The following is a 21,730-nucleotide window of genomic DNA, read 5'->3' as shown; positions in this document are numbered from 1 at the left end:
CTCCCTCCCCCCTTCCTCCCTCCTGTGATATCCTCCTTCTTCTGCATGGCGGACCCCACCTCTCCGCCAACCCTTATGTCCGTATTTGCATACGCGCATAATAGCGAGTGCGACGCAGCCTACCCTTTACTATTAATTTTATAAAATCGTTCAGGCCATTGCTGGTCGCGTCCCTCCTGCCTTATTTAAATAACGGATTTTCGAAATCTCGTTTTTAGAATGATTCAAGAGGGGAGGACACGTTGCATATTCGTCGAGAAATTCTGAATCATACAGCTTTCGTGTAAATGGAGCCATATTGCCGTTTGGAATAGATAAAAATTTATGTAATTAGTATATTATACGTTATTAGTATAATCAACATTTAAATTTTAATGCATGATATAGAGATAGATTAAGACGAGCATTGCATGTTGCAAATTATCGATGCGATATATTCTTTACATTTTTTAGAAAAAAATTTAAATAGTAATCCTTTATTCGGGAAATTTATTATTTTCGGAAGTTTGAAAATTTTTTACAAAAAATATATCGCTACAAGACACAACTCAAAAAACAAAGTATTCCAGAAAATGGATTTCAATATATTGAATTATTGAAATTTTGTAGGTTAATGTTAATTTTGAAATATAATTTTGATGGAATAATTTATTTCAGAGGGATAAAAATATGTACTTTTTAAAGTGTGTTTTCCTTTTTTGATTTATGTTTCACTTCTTTTTTTTCAAGCAGCTAAAAAAATGATAATTTTTTAGTTATGTTTAGTTATGTTGTTGTAGCAAATGAATGATGTATCGTTCAAGCATGCTATTAGTCGCGTTTCGCATATGAGTCAACATCCATCGATTAATTATTCAGCACTCATTCGTTAATTAGTCTTAAAACCTCTCCGGTAGAATTCCGGTTGTAAGCTCGTGACGATTAAGCCGAGATGACTCCGACGTTCCCGCATCTAAGAAAGAAGATTTACCATTAAGTCGACTGCTGCTTGGACATGCAGTTTCAGTAGTGGGAGAAGCCCATTAGCAAATTTAATTTCATCGACATTCTATGCGCTGCGCTTTGTTAAGATCTAAATTAAGATACAAACTATTCTAGCATCCTAATAAAATTATCAAAAGGCTTCGCAATGAACTGTTCAACAATCCCTTATAAAAATTTATTACAGAAAAGTAATGATTAATTACTTATTTTGAGTATTGAAAGTATTATTATTCAGTGCTTTTAATACTTAAATTAAATAATTTTTATTGACCAGTATTACATTGGATTTCTGTAAAGGGAACAATTCCGAAGCTGCATCAAAAAAAGTCTGATAAGAACTGTTAAATGTTGAATGAAATAATTTCATTTAAATGTTCAGTTAATATAATTAAAAAAATTTCTATACATTTAATAATTATTGCGGTTGATTATATTATTATGTCTAGTAATACTAAATATTTACAAAAACGAAATTATTTCATTCATTTAGGAATCATTATCCGTATTCTTTCTTTAGTGTGAATACAATCAGATCTATTTTATTTATCAAGAATTTTTATTTATCAAGAATACAATACTTATAGTTTATCTACATAAAATATTCAAAGAAATTTTAAGATCATAAATTAAAAAAAAAATGATTTGCGTTAGTACGATTTTTTAAATATTTATTTGTAATTACATCGTTTTTGTGAATTTTGAAAGAAGTGATAAAAAGAGGAGATAGAAAGAAAAGAATGAAACGAGGGAAACAGGCGTAAAATCGCACATTTGTGCTTGCTCGCGCCTATTAAGATGTTTTAGCGCAACCGACAAGACCTCTCCTTTAAAGGTCCAAAAGTCTCCGCCGTCGCCGCGCCGGTTCTACTTAGAGCCGATGGCGGCTTAACTACCGTAACCGTATCCAGGTCTAAATAGTTGGAGTTACGCTAAGTAGCCCTAACCAGATTAGTGAGTCGTTGCGTGCTCTATTTTTAACAGCGCGCGCGCAAAACACACACAGACATGACCGAGGCGTGTTTTACACGACGGACGGGAGAGCCGGACGGAACGAGGTGCCGATGAACGGAAAAACGAAGAGAGAGAGAGACAACGTCGCGCTTTATCTTAATCCTTGTAAATGGAGCGTATCCCCTCGCAATCTCCTCTCGTTCATTCTTCGCACTCAATTCTCATAATCAATTGTCATAATTTCATCATTCGATATCGCTCCCGGTTCTCTCACATCTGAGAAGAAATTCTGGGAGGCACGAATTCTGGGAGAAACGAAATGATTTATAATACTACGTATTTGTTCTAAAGATGATCTTTGTGAGGTGGTCTTTGTGTTGTGGCGCAATCCTCGTAGGCCAAACATCGTTGGCGAAACGCGAGACGCCCGCGTCTTCGTCGCCTCTCCTCGATTCTTTCGACGCGGCGCGAAGTCCAAATATTAGAAGCAAACATCCTTCCGTCCAGCGACGAGGGCCGAATTTATTTACATGATGCTCGACCATTAAACACACCATCCACTTGTCTCGCGACCGTGGACGGAGACTTCGAGCAAGAGAATGCGCGAGAACGAAGGGCGCGGACGCGCGGCGGCGGCGAAGCGATGGGGGCAGGAATTTTATTTCCGCTCGCATTAATTTCAACGACGCAGAAGACGCGGTCGCCATAAGGCGCGGCTTGAAATTACGAATATTATGACTTCAACCAGTTCTCAGAATTCTATGTTTTTCATTCTTTAATCTCGGTCCTCTCGTGTTTCACACCATATCTTATGAACACACTCGCCCTCTCTCTAACCCGTTCTCTATATACTTCCTTTCTCGGCTTCTCAGTCCGGGAGCAAGGTAGAGTGCCACACACGTGCAAAAGAGTGCAGAAGCAGTTCTACAGTAATCCTTATACAACGGAAAAGTATTTAAAAAAATATAAGCTGCACGAGGAGCCCGTGCTTTATCTCAGTCACTGACTCTCTCAAGAGTCCGCGGTATGTTGACTTTGGCTAAGTAAAAATTTAATGGTAGGTCTTTGAATAATTACAAAATTATTGATCATCGAAATAAAATTCTAGAAATTTAAATGAGTAATAAGGTCCCATAATAATCTTATAGTTATGAGCAGATTTTCACAAAATTATAATTGTTTAATCTATTTAATGTCAAATTGTTATAACAATATGCAATTATATTGCAATGTCGATTTGGTGACATCAATGCGACAACACGATATCTTCTGGATTTAAGGCTTGATATTTGGAAATGCAAGCAGTTTGACGTAAGTCGCACTGGTATATTATTCGGCGGCGACTGGGTTTCCGGTCGTTCGTCTCAGCATGAGATAGACGATTAATATACATTTTAAGCCGTCAGTGGCGAATTTGAATAATCTCCTGGTATTCCGCAGCAGGCACGGCACTCCAGAAGCCGCGAGGGCCCCTCCAGCCCGCCGGAGCCTGGCAACGTTACGTTCGAGTGTTTGACGAACGAACGCGTTACGTCGCCGACTTTTTTGTTTCCTCCTTCTGGCATCGGCATCAGCGTCGAGCTATGTCGAGTGGTAGCCCGCTCTCACGGACCCGCTGTCTCGTACAATTTTATCCCGTCCCAACCCGTTCCGGCGTCTCATTCCATTTGATGCGTCTCCTTTATAGAGATTTATAGATACTGATTAATCTTAAACCTTTTGTTCTTCTAATATATAGTATTTATATAAAATAAATTGCTAGAATTAAGTGAAGAAATTTCGTGGCATAATATATTACATTAAAATTTTTTTATTAAATAATTAAGCCAAATATCGGCTAGATTTTTATACCTAATAATACTTCATGATGAATTTTTTAAAAATACATTTTCCAATACATTTTTACGCGCCAAATACAGCCAATCTTGAAAGCACAGTCCTAAACTGAAGCTGGAATTCTTTTACACTGAAAAAATATCTAATTGAAATTGGATGAGCTACAGGATTTCAATTATCAATCAGAATTCTGGTCATCTCAATTAGAATTTAATAGGTTTAACTAGAAAATTCTGATTCGTCAATTTTCAATCAGAATTTCAATTAATTCAATCAAATATTTTTTTCATATTTTAGCAATTTTGATTACTTTTGTAACGCAAATATGTGGCAGATGTGCTTTTTTGAGAATTGAGAAGAAAAACAAAGTGTCTATAAAGTACGTTACAGAATCGTAAATATCTTAATTATCGTGAGATGATGCCGGCATTCCATAATTTTTTCTCGATTCGATCATCAGTTTAAACTCACGAATGTATCACCGATGCGTAACGCGTTCTTATTTGCAAGCATTTTTCATAATTACATGAAATACTTCTCAATATACATATTACCATCGCCGGGAGTTCACAGAGCAATTTGTTTTGCAAAGTAATTCAACAGGCATTTAATATAAACAAACTTCCTTGTCACGTATTCTCCTAACTTTGTATTTCAATTTGCTTACCAACGACCGCGTTCATCGCGCTAAAGAAAAGAAGACAATAAAAATCGAAGATTTCCCGGAATGGCGCATCATCGCCTTCGGTCTCTTTCGGTCGGACTTTTGGTAACTTCAGATCTGGCATCTCGAGTATTTAGGCCAACGTTCGGGAATTTTAAAAATCTGTCGATATCGACCTTTCCATTGTGTGTGAGGTCGAGCGATGACGCAAACGGTACAATGGAATTGGGAGGACAAGGAACTTTTCAAAGAGAGGATGAAATTTTTGCTCGCAAATTTTAATTTAAAATGAAATACTACTGACAAGCTCTCATCTATGACTCATGAGATGAATTTCTCATTTGAGATCATCAGGAAGGATAGATAGGATAAAGCTCTGCTCAATTTAATTCTTACACATGATTTTCTGAGCATTTATTACATACGATGGATTGTTCAGGTCCCAGGTTAATTTTATTAACTTTTACAAATATATAAAAATCATTAAGTAATTATTATATATATATATTTTAAAATCTTCAAAAAATATTTGCAATGTATTAAAAACGGAAAGAATAAAGATTGTAGTATACAAAAAATGTAAACAGTGAGATGTAAATAATAGATAATCAAATCGATTTACTACTGCTTATATTGTTGCCTTACGTTTTACATTGTGATTGGCCAATTGCTTACTGCTTATGTCTTACTTACATTTTTTGTGACCTTAAAGACATTATTTAGTTAAATGTTTCTGGTACGGTGAGTGTGATCTTCTAAATTTTGGCAAGGAAAAACAAATTATGAAAATCATTTTTACGATGAAAAGTTAAACATTGTCAAATGTGTAGCTCATGTGTTATTCATAAGAAAGTTCACTGAAAATTCTCAAAGATTGACTTTAATATTTAAGTATTTTAATAATTATTTTCAAACTAAAATCTAGCTTAGACCATTAGCTTTCATTACTCAGTGTATTCATTTTGTATTCACATTTGCGGTTTTAAAACACTGTAGTTGATTTATAAACGGTTTTTATTTTATGATCGTCTTAATTAATATCTTAAAATGTTAATGCTTTCTGATTGGTGTCTGAAAATTGTACTTAAGATAATCTTAAATATGAAAACCGACTATGAATACATTTGTTTATTTTAATAAGTTTTGTGTATAAATTTTTGCCCTTCCATTCCATTCTCTGACTGAAACTCCAGGAGGATACGCCCATGTTCCATTCAAAAAAAAGAAACGCTCAGGACACGAATGACCTAATCGTATTGGTATACTAAGCCATTAAGGGTAATTCGCAACTCGCAACGGAGAGATCGTTAGATCTCCGACGAATGTATGCGGGGACAACAGACCGAGCGGAGATAAAAGTTTTCTTTCGTTTCACGGTTGATCGCGAGCACTGCGATTCGATGATTTCGGTGCACGTGTGCACATGTGTATGCGTGCGTGCGTGTAGCTTGCACGTACAGAGAGGGTGATAATGTATTCAAGGTCCGCCCCGTGTGCCGCATGGTGGGGTGAAACGGGGCGGCCCGCGCGCTATAGGTACTGTAACAGATGTTAATTATCCCTTCTGTATAGCCGGCGAAAAAAGGAGCTCGCGCTCCTTCCTCGCGGGCACTCGGACATATCGTCCGATCGTACACACTGAACATCCCCGCTCGTCGCTGAGCCGCCAGCGCGTATATTCTCGCGGCTACGCCTAACGCGCTCGCGCCAATCGGAGGGCGCGCTCGACTTCGACCGACCCTACTTGCGATTATTCGCACAGATCTTTCTGCTTAAATCTGTAGATCCGTCGATGGGCCGATGTGCCGAGACGCAAGGTGAAAGTAACAATGGCTAGGAATATGTTGTGACGGAATTCTGTTGCATACTGGTAATTCGCCCATACTTGCTTTCGTTCTATCGACATTAAAATTGAAATAACGATTAGAATGAGATAAGAATAAAAAATAGAAAAACATGAGCTGCATTCAGGGGAAAAAGCAGCTTTGCAACTGTAAGATGTTTAATGTAATTGATTCTTACTCTTAGTTTTTCACTGGATCTAAATGTAAAAACTAATCTCTAAAACAATGCTGTCTAAGATATGTAATTCCAGGCATTGATGGGGATCGATGTTTACATCTATTATCTTTTTTCTACTTCCATTAAAAAAAAAATCACTAGGCATGAAAACATTGGTTTCAACTACAAATCAGACAGTACTGTGAAGGATCTTACAACAGTTGCAAAGTTATCTCTTTTGCTGAACACAGCTACTGTTATATCATTTTCTAATTTTTTTATCTCATATACATGTTTCGGCTTTTTAACTATCTTTAGTACATATTATGTTCGACGAGATATGAGATAGATGCATTCGATATATATTTTATTTATTGTATATTTATATCAGAAATGTTTTCTCTTCAAGATGGACAATTTATAATTGAATGGGTTTACAGTAGATGCCTCGTTAATTTTGCACAGAGAATTTTAAAAAAATTACCGAGAATTAAATATTAATTATTAATACATACATTCGTGCAATGATTATAATTTATTGAGATTTAATCTTTATAAAACGAGGAAGTCACTATAATGGCGCTGAAACAGTGTCATATTTTGAGACGAAGAATATAATGAAAAATAATGAATTATAAATCTTATTTAAGGAAAATCTGCTAGATTTTAAAAACAATTCTCTGTTTTCTAAAGATTAGAATTAAAAACTCAGTTTTGCAAATACGGGTACGTATATACGTCTTTCAAGATGATTTTCTCATTGACATTGCAGACAAGCGTCAGTCGAGACGGTAGCAAGCTCAGGCTGATCTTTCGAGGACCGGTTGGTTACCGGTCTGAATAGCGGTCTGTCGTGCGAGCAATGCGCAACACAATTTGCGCCTTGATCGAGGAGGCAATAGAAAGCCCTCGTACATCAACCGTGATCGGCACGACAGGTTGGAATTACGGCGCGTGTCGTCGATCCGCGCATCGATTCGACAGTCCTGGAATGGTTTCTCTATTAAAGGTTAATTATTTACGACTCGGCTCATTAGCTCGTCGCGATTCGCGATCGATCGGCGATTATCATTCGGAGACCATGACATCGCGATGTGTCTTATTGCGTAATTGCCAAGTTTAAATTTTGTTATCTATTTGTACGATGCATTTTAATTTAACTTTCAACTATAACAACACGTCATTTAGAAAGCTAAAATTTTAAATGGGTACCATCTATAAAATTAGTATTATAAGATTAAAATTTTAGATAGGTTGTATCATCTGTACAATTAGTACTATGAGGTAAATGAGTACTACTTTGTAAACTGTAAGCATAAAACCTTTTTATGGAAAAAATGATTTTGCTAAAGTATTTAAGAATTTAAATAATTTTATTTTATGGAACAACCAAATAAAGATGTAGAAAACTCAAACATAATGACAATGCTGCAAAAAGTATCGATTTTTTGTATCAACCAGTTTGAACATCCTATATAATTATTTTAATAAATCAATAAAATTTATTGTATCTAGCTAAATTTTTATATATTTTAATAAAATCGTTCTCTCCATACATATATCGCCGTAAACATTGTCACTTGCACATTCTATACTTTAAACAGGACGCTTTAGAATTTAGATATAATTTTCATAGGTATAGTTAAGAATTAAATAAGAAATTTCGTCATTGGGACAGCCATTCTTCCCACATGAGTCACGATTAAACGTGATATTAATAAAAGACACACCGCCGCGGTGAATACGACTACCCATCGGCTACTCATCTCGCGACGGGTTTCCTGAAGGATGCGGTCCGACATCGCGTCGGGGTCAAACCTCCACGCCAAAAAAGGCAAACGGCCATACGTGTGCGATGTAGACGATCGCGCAATGAACGGCAGCGGCGAGCATGCCGGCAGAAGGGGGTAAGAAGTCATTTTCCAACGGATTGAAATTCCATTCCGCCGTTTCTCATTGCGAGAGAACCAAACCCGAGAGCCATAAGGCCATGAAATGACAGTTAGTGCGAGTATAACCCCTCTGAGATAAACCCTTTCGATTGGTCGGACGTTAATGTGCTTATCACGCCGCCTGCACATCCTTTTATTGTTTCTCTCATTTCTCATTTTTTTTTTTCTTTCTCTTCGTCGACCGTCTTCTCTCCTTCATGTCTTTTCTTCTGTCACTCTTCTTCTCTCTTTCTCTCTCTCTCTCTCTCTCTCTCTCTCTCTCTCTGTTCTTCGGCGTACCGTTGCCGCCGTGCGACACGACAGCGTGTAATGGGCTTAAAGGTCTGCATTCCAATAACCGAGAAACGAATTGTCGTGCACTCGCGCGTTATCGCGCCAGCCCGGTCGGTCGCCCAAGACTGGCAGCGCGAGCGAGACCAGCACCAGCGCTCGTATATCACTGTAGCTTTTGTTACGGCGACGTGCCTTTGTTTTCGCCTCGTTTTCGCGATTCCTTTACATTGCTCCCTCCTTGAATCTAGTACAGACTCGAAAACATCGTCGGTGAGTGTATCGTCGAGACTCAGAACAAGTCGTCGATTTTATTCGCGACTAAATTGATCGTGCATTTCGCGACCGGGAATTACCTCGTAATGAATCGAAATTGATTCTTACAACGATGATTCCCTTTTGTCCGAAGGTAGTATAATATCTGTACGCATCAGAAAGCAGTGCCACTCCTCGCAAATCATTCTCACATGTCAGAACAGACATGAGAAGCAGATCGGTACGTTAGGCTGACCGGAATTCGAATTGAATATTATTTTGCATTTTGTTTTCCAGGATGCGGTGAGAAGCTGGCTGGTTCGCGAGGTTCGAGATGTCCGCCGTAACCAGCCCATATGGCCCCGGTAAAACACTTGCGTTCTCGAGCCAATTAGATGTTAGATTCGTTCTACGCAAAATATATTAATAGCCCATTGATAAAAATTGTTATCTCCACTTGACATTTTTTTTTGCAATAGCGAAAAACTTGTATAATTTTTCTCATTCAAACTATCAACGAAACCATTTTTTTTAATTAAGAAAAATTTATTTTAGTTTTAGTTAACAACGTGTATGCATGAAAAGTATAATTTCTATTTATTAAAGTGCACTTGACTGGTTTTGCAGTTAAAGGAAAGATTTTATTTAATTTTGACAAAATGTTTATTATTTTTATCAAATATGACTGATGATTGTAACTTGCAAGAGATTAGTAATTGGAAACATACCTTCTTTTATAATTAAATTTACTTTTTTTCTCTTGATTTTATATAGAGTTTGTAATTATTTCATTACATTTTTAAAATATTCAATTCATAACTAAGAAGCTAAGGGATTCAAATATCTCATTTTTTTAATTTTTGGATATAGCAATTTTTATATATCGGCTACTCATATAATAATAAATTTCTTATATTTATCACGAGATGCTTTAAAAAGTCATCAAAGCATTAAGATTTTAAGCAACAATTGCACGAATGTATCTTTCTCATATGGATTTGTTCTACATTGAAATACATTATAATAATAATAAATTTATCTTTTTATCATGAAATGCTTAAAAGTTATTAGAAATAATTTTAATAACTTTAATAATAATAATCTAAACAACAGCGAATGTATCTTTCTCATTTGGAATATTGAGCTCGAGAAAGAATCCGTTACTATATTATTATTGTCATAACCAACGATTTTCTGCATTTGCATTAAGAAATAATTCTACATGAATCACAGACCGATCATTTGAGTCTAACAAGTGAAAGTAACTTAAGTGCCGCATTGCAAATATATGAATCGCGGTATTAATTTTATGGAATTATCGTTTATACATCGCACCATCGATGTTCCGAGAAGAATTGTGCATTTAGCATCCGAGTTCGCGAGATTGTAATTGACGCTAAAAGTTGATATCTATTAACTGCGATATGAGAAACGAAGCGAGAAACGCGCTACGCGGCATCGCCTTGAAACGCCGAAGCATTCGTTATGCGAAATTAGTGACTATTGTCGCCTCTACCTTCGTAATATAAGTATCGAGATACATTGCTCATCCAGATTGTCTTTATTCTCATCCGACATACCGGAGTTTATTTGAGAGACTAACGGATGTAAAAATGAGGCGAAAAACAGCTTGAGATCAGATTCGCTCGGTTCTTGCGCACATGCCATTAACGTCGGTTGAGAAATGGAACGATAGGATTATAGCGGCTTATCCAAACAAGACAGCGATCGAATGAATTTCATCTTTCATCAGCGGAGATGCTTTCCGACTCGGTCTACAACTACGCGACGACCCGACGGGGCGCCGCCGATCAGGACAGCGACTCCCAGTACGAGGCTCAGGCCCAGTTGCAGATCACCAGCAGCATCCAGAGCAAGCCGCGGAACAAGCGGAAAAACTTCAAGCCCATAAGCAGCCGGATGGCGGAGATATCCGACGAATCCGAGAGAGACGACGACGAACCGGAGGTCGTTGAGGAGAGTTCCAGCGAGATCCTCGAGTACGAGAGGAAAACAATGTTGTTGCCGGCCGACGAAAGATCGAAGCAGAGACTAAATAACAACGAGGCCAGTCCGATGGACCTCTCGGTCACTACGAGACCGCCGTCCTCCGAGGCCGACGACGATAGCGCGGACTCTCTCAGGCATAAGTTCATCCTCGAGCAGCTGAGGTCGCAGAAGTTTTACTCCCCCGGTACAGAAGTAAGTTGCGATCAACTGATCCTTGCTTTCTGATTTCATTTGAGCATATTAGTTGTAAAATATTAGCTAAAAATATTAACTAAAAAATCAGATTAAAAAAAATCAATCTAAAAAAATTTTGTTATTTCATAAATACGTCCGAAATCAACTGCAAAGAACAAAACAAATAATTTGGCTTATAATGATTTATGTAGCGCAATAAAGATATTCTGTTGTAGTTTTAAGTAAATAACTTTTAAATGAGTAAATGAGTACATAATGAACGTTTGCAAATATTTAGTAGAATTTTATTTAAAAAATGATTGATTTAATTTGTAATGCTTTTTCATCAAATTCACAAATAAGTATTACAAAACACAATTTTACATAAATATTAGACATAATAATAACAATTTACGAAATTTTTATATGTTTTAATTTTTTATTACATGACACATACACGTCCTTAACAAGATGTTTGTTCTCGAATCCAGGCGAGAAGCCCAAACTCCGATTCATCGGATAGAAGCGGGAGCGGCGTCTTGGATGCAGACTCGTCTCGTTTGGACGATCAGGATATCCAATTCGAAGATGAGCGGGGCAACGATGTCGATGGCGAAGTCGAGATCGAAGAGCGGAAGCCCTTCGAAGGCATGAGGGAGTACGCAGAGTCAACGATGCAAGAACTTCTAGCAATCTATGGGCTGGCGGGAGGTGAACTGGCGAAATCGGTCAGCAGGCAACTGCCGCCCACGTTCCTCAACCCGAACGTTGGCCAGCAAGCTCAAGGTAAGTGACCTCCAAAATTCAACGATTTATATTCGATCGAATAAAGTGATCCATAAAATCTCAATGTATAAAGTATAATGCAGCAATTTTTAAACATTTTGCAAGGATTATTTTAAACATCATCATATTATTACTCTAATTAATATCAGTATTATGATTCTGGATATTTATTAAATTCATTATCGAATAGCGATATGAATAGCGAATGAATAGATTGTTAAAATCGTTGATCTAACAAAATTGTTAGATGGATCAGAATGCATGAATTGGCAAATTTGAGATTGCTGTAGGATTGATCATTGATCGTAATTGGTCGATATTCGCGATCGAATTTGGCCGGGTATTAATTCCGTGCCTCATTTGCCGCCAGAGTTATCGATCGACGCTGTTATCGCGTTTTTGATAATTATTATTATTATCAAACTGTTACTCATTATTAAGGTGTGAAAGAAGTATAATTAACATATTTGTGGACATTTATAATAACAATTATAATATCGGATATGGTTCTTCAAAAAGTGAAACATCAGTTATAGAGTTCTATTTTTATAAAAAAAAGTAACGCATCTTTTGTTTTTATTTCTTGATGCCAATAATCAATTTCTTATTGGTTGCTTTCCCTCCACGTTTTCTTATTGGCTAATTTTGATCTCCATTTCTCTAATTGGTCTATTGTCCAATAAGCGTTTAGTAATTCTTTAATATGAATATAGTTATTAGGTCAAACATGGCAGTCAGACATGGCATTTGCGCTACTCTTATAAATGTAGAGTTCTAATCGGCAACACTGCTGCTCAGACTGCTAATAGATCAAATTACATTGAATTTACTCCGAAGAAAAAAAATGAAATGGCGACAAATACGTGGGCGTATATTCTTCCGGCGATTTGTCGGGAATCCGCTGATCGCGCCGCGCTGCCGCGATCATCGTTCGATACAACGTGAATTAGAAGCCTTTGCTGAGCAGTGGCGGTTACGTCAGTCGGAATCGCGATAAACGAATGAACTTCTCGCGATATGTGTGCTCGCACGAGGATGGGGGGAGCTCGTATGAAGAGCCAGCGGCTTTCGGCCGGGACTGTACGTGCACCAGAACAGAATGTGGCACTTACATATTGCCGGTGCATCGCATATGTGCGCACGTGAATATGTGATGGCTCTCGCAAGATGGCCGACTTATAACTCATAAAGTCGGTCGGTCCCGACTGTGCGCTAAGCGTCGACCGCCGACCCGCGATCGATGGATGCCTTCGAGATCAGCCAACGTCATCGTTTCCCGTTGCATACGACGACCAGCGTGGGTTGACGCTCTCGAGAATTCCCTGCGGTCCAGAATTCTCAAGTCCGCTTTAACTCATATATTCTTTCTCTCTCTCTTGCTCACGCGTGCACGCGCGCACACACACACACGCACACACACACACGCACACACACAAACACACACACACACACAAACACACACACACACACACAAACACAAACACACAACACACACATTATTTGCTTGACGAAATAGTTTTCGATATCCCAGAACTTTGATTATAATATAAATGAAGAATGGAATGCTGACATATACAATAGAATGTTAATAGAACCACAATTAATTAATTTATTCATTTTGATTCAGTGATTTTTTTTGACGATAGCTGTAACAATGTATGAATATATGATTCTTAATAAGAATAATCCATAATACTACATAAACATTTCCAAACAAACTTGAAATAATATTATGGAAATAATGTAAAATTTGTTACAATCTTATGTTTACGAACAAAGGCCGAAGTAAAGAGTTTCCATTCGTTTCTCATTATCGCGTCCTCCAACTGGTCGCCACCTACATGCAGGTGACGAGGAACAAAAACCGTGATATTTTACGACGTATCGTCGCGATTGATACAAAAAAAATTTGTGTAATTTATCATGTAAAAGATCTTTAAGTATCATCTTAGTAGTGACGCATTAGACAAAAAAAGGGAAGGACGGTTCTTAGAAGAATCTCATTTGAACCTCGTCTTGATCTGACAAACAAATATGTTGCGTATTTGTTTCTCTAAGAGTACGCTGCATATCATATCGCGTTTGTTCTGATGAAATAAAATACTCTATAAGAGTATATTAAGAACACATGACATGATAATATAGATCACATCGCTTCTCTTTTCTTCGTGTTACTTAAAGTCGAGTTATGCTCATTCGGAAAGAACAATTTTGCTGATGTATTTAAAAACTTATACAGATCTAAATTTCTAGATTAATCTAGTTATAGCTAGTTGTTAGAATGTCCTAAACTTTTTGTAGGATTGTTCGTCACGCTTGATCCTTACAGAAATCTAACTTAATACTGGAAATATTTATTTTAAATATTAAAAACACTGAGCAAAAACCTTTTTAATACTCAAAAATATAAATAATTAATCACTTCCTTCCAGTATTAAATTTTTGTAAGGAGAATTTCCTACGTAATTATTTTGATGATCCAACGAAATTTTCAGATTTGTATCTATCTAAATTTTTAAATACTTTATTAAAATCATTCTTTCTGTGCATAACTTATATCCTATGTTTTCAAACTTTTGTTATGATACTGTTGGATCTATCAAATATTAATTCTCTGTCAGATTCTCCATTCGGTTAATCGCTCCATTTCATGGCGCCGCGATATTAATGTGACACAACGAGGGCACAGAAAAGGTGTGTATCAGTGTCGTACAATCGCCATACTGAGCAAACGGGGGAGCAATAATCTGACGCGAAGAAAAGCAGAAAACTCACCTATGTGCGCCGAGTGGAAGAGAGAGATGGGATACTTCAGTAGGATCAAAGGGTGGGGTCCGATGAGAGGTGAAGAGGGAGGATACCGCGATGCCTCCGTGAACCCATTAATCATTCCACCCGGATAAAAGGTAGTAAGGATGAAAAGAGAAGACGGACAGTCGGACGGACAACGGGCAGGCACGCAGCAGACGCTGGAAGGACCAGATAGAAGGAGGGAGAAGGGAGGACTCCTTTCCTCTTTCTCCGTCCACTTCCTCTCTCGCGAGCGTGAGCGCGAGCACGCAGGATCATTTTTTATTTTTGTCCTTTTCGAAATTCATTGGACGCCTCGCCATTGTCAGGGCCCGCGAAGACTCTCGAGACAGGGTCTCCTCCCCGGGACCCCCGGGCGTCGTTCCGTCGCACGGGGCCAGATTCATTAACTGATAGCACACGATTCCTCCCCGGCTCGATTACGTTTTTTAACGATATCCGTCCACAGCGCTGAGTCGGAAGAATGATCATCGAATCCCACCCGTCGGGCGAGAAAATCCGTTCCATGTTCGAAATCGGCTTGGACCAACCGATCGATGGGATCATCTCTTTCTCTTCACGTATAGATAATCGTTCAATTTAGCGAGGTTTAAAAAGTAATTGACGTTATATCGGATGATTATCTACTTGAAAAGACACACACGTGTCCTAAGAAAAAAGAAAAAGAATTCTGGAGTCCGAAACTGTCCAGTTGTTTCTAAATCTCGCACGTTACAAATCTCTTCAAAAAAAGAATTCTTGACGAAAAGATTCCGTTTCGAAAAGCAAACCTTCTTCTAATCTGAGAAGAAGGTTCGGCCGCTGCGAACCCTTCGTTAAGAAACACCGGATTCAAAAAGCCAGCTAACTCGACTGCTATTCAACGAATTTATCGTATCTACTAGCCGGGTTTAATTCGAGACGTTGGTAGGAATGGAATCGATGGTATTAAAGAGAGGGAAGCGGCGGGGGGATCTGGATCAACCTGGTTACGAGCTTTTATGTATCTCGCTCTGGTACGTATATATGAGTTAGGTATGATGGTCCCCGAGGACGAATCGTTGCGAGATCGAAATCGGAGCTTCCTCCTTGGAATACGAACAAAGAGTCCCCTTTTTGGTTGACGAGAGGCATTAAGGATCTCTGGTGGTTGAATCCAGTCGTTGAATCGAGAATTTGTGATGTATTTCGATGAAATTTATGCAAGTAGAAAACAGGAAAAGAGTAAGAAAAGGAAAATAGTACCAGAAAAACAGGTTACGTTAGCTGTTATCTTAGACTTTTATTCTTATTCTTAGGCTTTCTAAATGATTTATGCTACGCAATGTTTTTCACAATTTCTTGTTTTATCAGATATTCACGATAATGCGCGAAATGTATATCTCGCATTTGGCGAACAATATTTTCTGCTAAGCAGATTGGAGGAAGAAGAAGAAGAAGGTACAGAGAAAGATCGACGAATCTTGCGAGACGTTGATCGTCGCTGAATTCTCTCGGTGCGACGAGATCGTGAAACGTTTTATGAAAGCTTTTATGAAAGGCTTTACGAGCCACGGACCGAACTGGGGCCCCGAGTTCGCTTCTGCTACACACGTGCTGTCACGGCGATGAGCCCCCCCCCTCCCCTCCCCTTTGAAACCCCGCGGGGCCCTATTCTCATCCTCCACTTCTCTTTATCTTTTCCTCTTTTACGCGGCTTCGCAACGAGTCGCGTTTTCTCTATCGATTCTTGAAAGTGCCTTGTTTTTCATCATCATCATATCCGTCGTCAATACCTCTCTCCCTTTTGATCGCATCCTTTTCTCTTTTTTCGTTTTCCTTTTTTTTTCATACTCTTGTCGTTCATCCTCCGGATATATTTCATAGCCGGTATTTTCCTCGATTGAAATTTTTTCGCGACGTCAAAGAGTAAAGCTAGATTAACGTTCTGTGAGAGTTGGAATGCTGTTTATTTACATAACAAAACGAGCAATCGACGGTTATTTGAATTTCTTCTTTCCTATGATTAATTTCCTAAAAAACTCGAATTTTTCTAATATCATTTATACAACTATCTTGTCGTAATCCGTATGACGTTGATGTCTGCTTCCGGGTCAATTGGATCTCCTCAGCTTTTTTGTTCTCCAATTAAATTCTGAGTCAGAGAGCGGCGGCAAGAGCGGGACGTTCTATTGATGTTGGACGCGGTACAGTCCTTGCAGTAGCCTGCGTTTGCGACGATTCTATGTATCTCTCGAACTTCTGTCTCTTTTTTTTTCAACGATCGCATCATCGCAATTGGAATCGTTAACGAGCTTGTCTGCGTCATGAGTCGATTATTTGCGAAGATTCAGAATTTTTCTCCGTGATTATAAATTGACGTATCGATGAACTTTAACATGATGGCATCGACGAGTAGGGAAGCATAGAACGGTAATCAAGTTAAACCGCCGATTATGAGTAGTTATTATCCGCGAGGCTGGATGTTTTTGCGAAATTATCTCGGATCGTTGCCGACAAAGTGTTATTGTGATACAGGATATTTTTGTAATAATATTTTTATAATTTTTGTAGTTTAAAACAGTCTGTATTCAAAAAATAAAAAGTATTTCAAAAAATTATAAAAATAAAATAAAAAATTGATTAAAAATTGAAGAGATTTTTTTTTATAAAAATAAAACATGTCTAGGGAAAATTAAATGTAAAAAATTATTCATTCTTCATGTTCTTCAAATTGTTCATTATATAAATATAATTTCTTTCCGAACGTATGTATATACAAGAACAAAAATTTAGGTTTTAATTAATATTTCGAGGTCCATTAAAATAAATTTCTGGACTTTGATTCATGAAAATTTTATATTTACTGTCTATTTATCCCATAATATTTTACATTAATCCTGTTTTATGACAATAATAATAAAAGTGAAAAAGGAAATATAATTTAAATAATAAATCAATAATTCGTTCACTTCTTATTTATAAAATTTTACAAAATACTTTTAAAAATATTAAATTGCAAATATTAAACTTATATTTTCCTCTTATATTTAAATTATAAATAGAATTATTATTCCAACACTTAACTTTAATCATAATTGACTCTTATTCTTACTTAGTTGATTTATTCATATGATGGTCTTATTTCTCACTTATCATTGCTTATATTTTCTTTTTTCACTTGATTTTTATTGGAAACAAAATTGTTCACGATGTGACTTTACTTACAAAAAACGATTTAGCATAATCCAGATTAAAAAAAAATGAATGTTCTTTTCTATTAATGTAAATTAACATTTTTATTTAACCTTGATTTAATTTATTTTTTATCTTTTTCTAGTTCTAAGAATTAGAAAAGGAAAAAGAATAAATGAAACCGAGATTCAAACCGAAGTTTCATTAATCTACACTAATAGAAGTATTATTTAATTTTTAAGAGAAATATTTTAATTGAAAACGTGATGAATTTACGATTTTATTCTTTGGTAAAACTAACACCAAGATCAAACGGAAAAGTCAGATTAGGATATTATACATCTTCTGTAAAATTCTTTCCCATTCTCGTTCATTCTCCGCGAGCGTTCTCTTGCTTATTCTTTTTCCTCTACTCCTTGCGGCATCTTGTTTATTTTGTCCGTCAGTTCGCTGACACTTGGACATTCGTTTAAATTTAGAATTCAATAGGTTCCTTTTACCGACCGTACTTTCGTGCCTTAACGGATTCCCCGCTCGCCGAAGATTATTTGTTTAATTCCAGCTCTACGTCGATCTCTTGCCGTTTCCCGTGTTTCTCGTCCTCGTCCAACGACTGTCAACCCGGAACTCGCTTCTTCTTCTTGTGCCATTGCTGTTTAACGCGTAACTATCTCGAGTGCGTTCCTCTTTCTTTCTTATAGACACTCCGAACAAACCGACGACAAATACCGTACAATATTACGCTTTTCAACGGTATCTTAATTATCATTTTCTTACCGGAGGTCTTTAATAAATAAATTTTTTAATAAATAAATTATCTAACGTTTCACTCTTCCAAATATAAATATGCGTGGAATTGTAAAATGATATACTATTTATAGATAGATATTTAAACTAGCAAAAAGAAAAATGAACAAAAATGTATAGTGTATATATATATATATATATATATATAGTCTATTAAATTTTACATTTTAATTTAATTTTAAATTAAAAGAGAGAATTAAAAGACAGAATATGAATATGACGGAAAATATTAAATATATGTGCTCCAAATAACCTGTATTATAATTAATGATATTTAATAAATTGTAATATTTATCACACATTGAAAAAAATTGGTTGAATTAGTCTAAAATATGTCTTATAATAATTATTATAGATTTATTTAATGAAATATGAACGATCCATAATTTTAATTAAAATAATGTAGACAAACTTGGCATATATTCTAATTATTGAATCAGCCACATTTGGTTGATGAATTTTGGTAATAATATAACTTTGAAATATCAAATTTTTTAATTATAATAACCAGAAATTCTATTACTTTCAACAAAATTTACTTAAGTTTATCTTGTTAATTTTATTACGATTTATTGTTTTCGTGCAGGTAATTGAAAATTGTGCTTCTCGATAAAATTTTCGCGACATTTTTAGCATAAATAGCACTAAATGCTTTTAGTTACGTCCTCTTTTTCGAAATGTTGCTTTCCTCGACAGTATGACCCGGCGCGAAGAATCTCGCGGTGTAAGTGCAGCGATCGCTTTATTACTTTATTTCTCTGTGCATCTACTCACGCCATACCGAGGTGCGACTTTTACGGCCATCTCTTTGTGCCATCCTTGCCGACGCAACGCGGCGACAAGTAGTTCTCGTCGAATCAATAGATTGGGATCCAGCGGATACTTTGTCGTCTCATCGCATCCTCGATAATTTTATTTTTACGAGTACCGGTTTCGCGCGCGCATATACCCAGGATTAGCCTCCGTTATACTCGAACTTCAGAGAAATTCCGTATTTATGAAAATCTGCTTTCCTCTTATAAGTCCGCGATTTTTAGTATTTTTATTCAATTTAAGCATCTTTATTTAAAAAATTGATCCTGGAACTGATGTGGGTCTGTTAATTCCATTCAATTATATTCTTTATGTTTCATATGCAAATTTAAATTGTTATTAAAACTTTGTATTCACGTATACACATGTTTTTTATATGAGTTATGTCATTTTCTTTGAAATTAATTAGTGCCTTTTAGTCAACATAAATTAAATGGGTCTCGCAGACTTAGCGTCAATAACTGTGTTACAGATTTTGATGTCAGCTTGGGAGGATTAATGTGATTAGTCATCGTTAAAAAATTTACATATTTTAATTTTAAAGAACATATTTGGCATTTTAATTTTTGAGACTCAAATTATATAGTCATTTATTTTAATATTATATGCACGCGATTCAGTTTTTCTTTAAATTTTTCTGAACTTATCGATTGTATGTCAAAATTATTATTTCAAAGATGACTAAAAGAGAATTCTTGTTTTGCCCCCTTATTCGCGGCACTTCTTTGCTCTCCTCGCTCACGGTGTCAATAATCGAATGAAAAGGGCGACCTTTCATTAGTATTTCCACGGAGACTCCGTGAGCTTGATTAATTTTTCAAACACTCCCATCTCTCAGTTTCGTCGATGCGTGCGTTAAGATAGGGAAAGCCAGAGAAAGAAAAAGAGAAGGAGAGAGAAAGAGAAGGCTGCAGCGTGGCTGAGAAGGCCCATTAGGCTTCACGGGCGCTGAGATCTCGTGGGCCCCTTGTCAGTCTCCGAAAACCAGAAAGTCAGCTTGTCAAATTAATCACGGATGACCAATCCATCAGGAGGCATTCCTAGCCGAGGAGGATCTCCTTCGTTGTTGCTGTTGTCGTCGTCATCGTCTTCGTCGTAGCCGTCGTCTTCTTCCTTTTCATGATCAACGTGACGTTGCCCTCTTCGTTTCTTGATTTCGAACTATCAAATCGGTTTTATTTGTCACAATTAAAAATGCTTATTAATTATCTCTGACTGTAAGTATTAAGTATATTTGCAATTACACGAGTTCAATTTGATCTTAATTATCCACGCAATAATCCAGATTGGACGAATCGTGAAAGAAGATGAAAGAAAGCGGAGGTAAAGTACGTTTGTCTGTAAGAAATTCGTGACGGGAATGCTCGAGGACATGAGAGGGCGTCGATGATAACCCTTCGCATCCTTTGCGTTGGATATTTTTTTGATTTCAGAGCTTGATCTTGAGAAGAGTTCTGCTCGTGAAAAGACTGTGACGAACAAACGAGAAAATAAGAGCAGATTATCTCATGGGAGTACGGATACCCGAAAACACATGGCTGGTACAGTCCAAGAAAGAAACGCTATCAGCATTTCACATTTATTCCAACATGCATTCTCGACAACGTATCTTTTTTTCTTCTTTCAGCTTTTCGTTTGTTTCTCCGTCAATCAATTCGCTCATCACCGATATTTGTTTGGCAGTCGTGCAAAAGTTCGTCGTTTCTCTGCCAAGTATTTACAGCCAATTGCCAAATTAACGGCCTACAAGTCGATTTTAGAATCGATCGCTGCGGTGAACGAGTTGGAGATCGTTTATATTTAAATCAATGCCTTCCCGTTTAACATGATTATTCTTTTAATAGCCTCATTATCGACTGTTTCTATCTATTTCAATTTGGATATTTTTTCATTGCTTAAATCTCTTTAAATCTAAATCTAAAAATAAAATAGTATAGATTTCAACTTTTTATATTCTTTTTATAATACGTAATTAATAATAAAACAAGGTGAAATATAAAAGAATTTTTTTCACAATGGGCACAAATAAACACGTATATGTAGCGAGCGAAATATTGCCGACTCTTACGAAAGATTTAGAGAGAAATCGCATTGCTCCAGGGCGACTTTGCCAAATAAAGGGTTAAGGGCCATGCCGAATCTCAGGAGCCTTTTATCCGAGCCCGTTGCGTTGGATGATGCAGGCGAGAGAAAACATCCGCGAAAACCAGTTTGTCCAACCTAATACAGTGCCTGTGGCATTGGCGATCTTAATGAACTTCTA

General features: G+C 36.8%; 1 protein-coding gene across 2 annotated transcripts in view; it reads left to right on the top strand.

Annotated features, from left to right (window-relative positions):
- LOC108688878 (zinc finger protein castor homolog 1-like) overlaps positions 1–21,730 on the top strand; it is a 97,969-nt gene that overhangs the window by 31,371 nt on the left and 44,868 nt on the right. Inside the window, exons 2-4 of one of the 2 annotated variants that reach the window (XM_018195406.1) lie at positions 9,211–9,278; positions 10,667–11,115; positions 11,589–11,883. In XM_018195406.1, coding sequence (XP_018050895.1) covers positions 9,248–9,278; positions 10,667–11,115; positions 11,589–11,883 — 775 coding nt within the window. In that variant the 5' untranslated portion in view covers positions 9,211–9,247. The remainder of the gene's footprint in view (positions 1–9,210; positions 9,279–10,666; positions 11,116–11,588; positions 11,884–21,730) is intronic. The other variant, XM_018195407.1, reaches the window with a different exon arrangement.

Source organism: Atta colombica, unplaced genomic scaffold (genome assembly GCF_001594045.1).
Source record: "Atta colombica isolate Treedump-2 unplaced genomic scaffold, Acol1.0 scaffold245, whole genome shotgun sequence".
NCBI classification, from domain to species: Eukaryota; Metazoa; Arthropoda; class Insecta; order Hymenoptera; family Formicidae; genus Atta; species Atta colombica.
The sequence above is the reverse complement of the archived record's forward strand: the minus strand, read 5'-3'. Positions and strand labels throughout refer to the sequence as shown.